The 4,546-nt window shown below is 51.2% G+C and overlaps 1 protein-coding gene across 1 annotated transcript; it reads left to right on the top strand.

Moving 5' to 3' along the window:
- The first annotated feature begins 2,145 nt into the window (after window positions 1–2,145).
- Window positions 2,146–3,568, top strand: LOC125552155 (E3 ubiquitin-protein ligase RDUF2-like). Its single transcript, XM_048715637.2, has one exon. It carries the CDS (start codon window positions 2,361–2,363, stop codon window positions 3,201–3,203), a length of 843 nt encoding a protein of 280 aa, XP_048571594.1. The 5' UTR covers window positions 2,146–2,360; the 3' UTR covers window positions 3,204–3,568.
- The last annotated feature ends 978 nt before the right edge of the window (window positions 3,569–4,546 follow it).

Genomic DNA, 4,546 nt, shown 5'->3' with positions numbered 1-4,546 from the left:
GAGTAGTATACGTACCGTGTGGCAGTATATTTATAAAAAGAAAAAAAGAAAAGAACTTGGAGAGGTGAATAGTAAAATAATAATAATAATAACCTGATTTTTTTATATGAGGAATGTTTGAGTGTGTGATGACTGCCAATTTTTAGCGTGTTTGCACATTTGAATAGCTCTCAGAAAAGAATTAAGACCTGTGAAATTTTTTACTAGTTCGTGCACTGATTAGGTCGAGTTTTTTTCTTGAGAGCTGCTCAGATGTCCGAGCACGTTGGAAATCGCTACGGATCTCACGCACCCAAACATCTTCCATTCAAAAATAATTTAGGTTTTGTTTTAGTGTTTCCATTATTTTGTTAGTGTTCGTCGAGATATGAGTTTGGGTCCGGAAATGGATATTCGAGGACCTCGCTGCTTTTCACTTCGAAATAATCAGAAGGGATCCCTCAGAAAAGAAAAGAAAAGAAAGTACAGAACAGAATCGCCTCTCCAGCGGCGGAGCCGATCCGGGCGGCGGGCAGCGCCGAACCATCCATCCCGCCGGGTTTGGCTCACCTGCAGGGTTCCCAGCAGGAATTACCGTGCAGGGCCAATATACGAGAGCCACGTGTCCTTGTGGACCCGCCGCTTGAATTAAATTAGAATTATTTTGTTTCTTCTTTACTGCTCCGGTCTTTCTCACCCCTAGAACGATTGCTGGCGCTGATGGTTCTTGCTCGTCGGACTATGACGCCACTGCCAGTCAAGGATTACAACTGCTCATTTTATTTCTTTTGCTCGTCACTACGAAGAGCCCTTCGCCGCGGGCGTCTTTATGCGTCATCTCTGTTATCACTTGGCCCATGCCGCTGGCCGCCTGGGATTCCTTCTCCCACTGCGCCTCACCGTCGTTCGAGCACGTTCCCACCGTCCAGCCCTTAGGCACGGCCACAAATGTTTTCTTTGTTGATGCATATTGGATTTGTTTTTTTGAAGGTCACCCAGGGGGGAGGGGGGCAAAGCCTCCCACCTGAATTTTCATTTTCTTATTGAACAACAGCTAGGAGGGCAAGGATTTCGTACATGCGGTTTTTACGAAGTATCCCGGTTGTGTGTGTGTAGGTCACCGTCTCATGTTGGATTTGTGAGGTCAATTAACACCTCCCCGTCAAATTAATTGAGCCAAAGCAATCTAAATGAGGAGATTAAGAAGCCGCCATTTTTTGTCTATTGGAGCATCGCCATGTTAATCTCCCGTTCTTGCGAGATTCAGTCTAAGTGATGGATGTCTATCATAACAAGCAAACATAATGATTTAACCACGGAGTGGATACATGAATGCCAATGGATGGATCTCTCTGGGTTTCACTTTCACCACGCTAGCCACAGCAGAAGCGCGGCCATGTCCCGGTGCCCCTGCTGCTCGCCGCTCCCTCTCTGCAGTCTGAACCAACAAAAATCAGTTCATTGTTCCATCCGTTCTGTCGATTGGTACCAAATTAAAAGAGGTTAAGTTTTGAGTGAAACATTACCGGATCGTTGGCGGAGAGTGCAGGGCCGGATACATCCTTGACGGTGGAGGGTGTGGCTCGAGTGCGACGGGGCGCGGGCAGGCTGAGCGGCTCCGGCGCCGGCACGGGACGCGGGCGTCTTCTTCTTGCCACTCTACTTGTGCTTGTGCTTGTTCTTGGACGGGGCCACGGAGAGGGCATCGCCATGGGAGGCAGCACGGCGGGAAGGACCGGAGCAGCATGACGACCTCGATGGGCCAGTGGTGTCACAGTCCGACGAGCAAGAACTATCAGCACCGACAATCGTTCTGGGGGTGAGAAAGACCGAAGCAGTAAAGAAGAAACAAAATAATTCTAATTTAATTCAAGCTACGGGTCGACAAGGACAAGTGGCTCTCGTATATTGGCCCTGCACGGTAATTCCTGCTGGAAACCCCGCAGGTGAGCCGAACCCCATCCCGCCTCTCTCCCTTGGCTGAGGCTTTGACTCCCTGGCCCAGCTGACCGGTCAACGTAACGCAGCCGCTTAACTAACGCCGTGACACCACGCACTGGCACTGGCGTGTCGCGGCAGCCCGCGTGGCGTCGCCGTCACCAGCGACGTCACCGCCACGAGCGAGTGCGCCGTCCCGTCCCGTCCCACATAAAAACGAAACCACCCACTCACCCACCACCCAATTCCCCTCCCCTCTCCAGGTCTCCTCCCGAAACCCCCAATTCGAAAATCGATTGGGGATTTCGGCGTCCCAAGCTCCCCCCAGATCCGCGCCTCCGGCCGGTTCGCTCGGCCGCCCCGTCGATCTGCGGCCGCCGTCGGAGCTGACCGGTCCACGGCTCGATTCGCCCGGGGGATTTGTTTCGGGGCTTTTGGTCCTGATGGCGTCGTCCCCGGTCTCCTACTGGTGCTACCACTGCAGCCGCTTCGTGCGGGTCTCCCCGGCCACCGTCGTCTGCCCCGACTGCGACGGCGGCTTCCTCGAGCAGTTCCCGCACCCGCCGCCGCCGCGCGGCGGCGGCGGCAGCGGCCGGCGCGGGGCCATGAACCCCGTGATCGTGCTGCGGGGCGGCTCGCTCTCCGGCTTCGAGCTCTACTACGAGGACGGCTCCGGCGACGGGCTGCGTCCGCTGCCCGGCGACGTCTCGCACCTCCTCATGGGGTCCGGCTTCCACCGCCTGCTCGACCAGTTCTCGCGGCTGGAGGCGGCCGCGCCGCGCCCGCCGGCCTCCAAGGCCGCGGTCGAGTCGATGCCTTCCGTGACCGTCGCCGGGGGAGGCGGGGCCCACTGCGCGGTGTGCCAGGAGGCCTTCGAGCCCGGCGCCGCGGCCCGGGAGATGCCGTGCAAGCACGTCTACCACCAGGACTGCATCCTCCCCTGGCTCTCCCTCCGCAACTCCTGCCCCATCTGCCGCAGCGAGCTTCCGGCGGCGGCCGTGCCTGAGGCGGAGGCGGACGCCGGGCTCACCATCTGGCGACTCCCCCGCGGCGGATTTGCCGTCGGAAGGTTCGCCGGCGGGCCCAGAGAGCAACTGCCGGTTGTCTACACGGAGCTGGATGGTGGTTTCAGCAACGGCGTCGGGCCGAGGCGGGTGACATGGCCAGAAGGAGAAGGGCAGGTGGACGGCGGCGAAGGTCGGATTCGCCGTGTATTTAGGAACCTGTTTGGGTGCTTTGGCCGGGGCGGCCGGCCCGAGAGTTCCTCGCAGTCCCGTAGTGGCTGAGCAATGTTCTTCCTGGTAACTCACTTTCAATTGATGATAGTGGTGAATAAGTAGGAGTTTAGTATAAGGAGGAAACCCCAGGTGGTGAGTTATTGGTTAGTTTGATGTAAATGAAGGGCTTGCATTCCCCCCCTTTTTGTCTCGTTTTAAGAATTTAGAGTTGGCCATGAGCAAACTACTCAGAAATGAAATTTGATAGCAAATCAGGAAGAACAAGCCCAAGCCTTCAAGAATGGGATAGCAGTGAATTATGGGGGAAATCAGTCACTGGCAATATTCTAGGCAAAGAGAACAATCGGTGTTCTCACTTCTGTATTGTTTGTGCATATACTGGATTCGTTAAGATAAATTTTGATTTTGCATTATGTTGGTCCCATACATGAAATTTCAATATACTTGAGTACTTCTATTTTTATTGTTATTATTCCTCTGCCTAAACCTCTTTTTTGTTTCAACATAAGATATCCTTAGACCGGTCATAAGTTGTAACAACGGCTATCGATTTACTTGCAGTTTGCCGAATCTTGGGCTGCTAAACAGGGATGGCCTGAACAGCATACAAGTGATGTTTGATTTTTTTTTTTGGATGTGCCTTCTACCATGCTGGACTCTTAATGTTTTTATTTGCACTGCTAAATAGAGAAACAAAAGAAGTCCATTACAGGGTTTTGATGCTCAACCGATTCAAGTGTTATGTATGTAACATTGAGATACCGATCTAGATTGATTTCTTCCGTGAATTGAACTAGTGTGAGGGGCCATATGAGTGAAGTGATTAACGAAGAAATGTCTACCGTACTAGTAAGATGATATTCTGTCATTATATTTCTATCACAGCAATTAGCAGTTTGTGGCATGTATAAGAGATGTTGAAGTGGAGTTTTTTGGACCGCAAATCCAAATGGAGTTCTCTGTTCCTTCATATATGTATAAAGTTGCTAGGAGTACCATGTTATTGTTTTCCAAGTTCATGTTGGGCTGGATTCCGAACAATGTTAGTTATCTTGCAGTAGGCATGACACTCTTTGTCTATGTTCATCATTGTAGTTCATTTCTTTTGTTTGACAGTCATACAAGTTAGCGCATAGTGGTTGGCCTAATTTTGATGTTCTACTTCTCATTTCTTCTGTACATTTATTCTGTATAAAATAGTGGCAGGATGATCTTCAGCAGAACCAATGGAATTGCTATCTATTTCTCTTTTGAAACTCACCCATAGTGAGTGTTGTTGCTCATGTAGGAATATATCTACAGTAGTTCTCTAGTTAGTTGTGGCATTGCACATGAATTATTTGCTAAAGCTATCAACTCTGCATGTTCAATAGTCCATGTTTTAATGCTGT

The sequence above is a fragment of the Triticum urartu genome, chromosome 4A (genome assembly GCF_056163025.1).
Source record: "Triticum urartu cultivar PI428250 chromosome 4A, HENAU_Tu73, whole genome shotgun sequence".
Lineage (NCBI taxonomy): Eukaryota > Viridiplantae > Streptophyta > Magnoliopsida > Poales > Poaceae > Triticum > Triticum urartu.
Note: the sequence above shows the minus strand (reverse complement) of the source record. Positions and strands in the feature narration are given on the sequence as shown.

Bases quoted from the DNA above. Each gene is read 5' to 3' on its own strand.
- LOC125552155 (XM_048715637.2), top strand. From the start codon at position 2,361: ATGGCGTCGTCCCCGGTCTCCTACTGGTGCTACCACTGCAGCCGCTTC.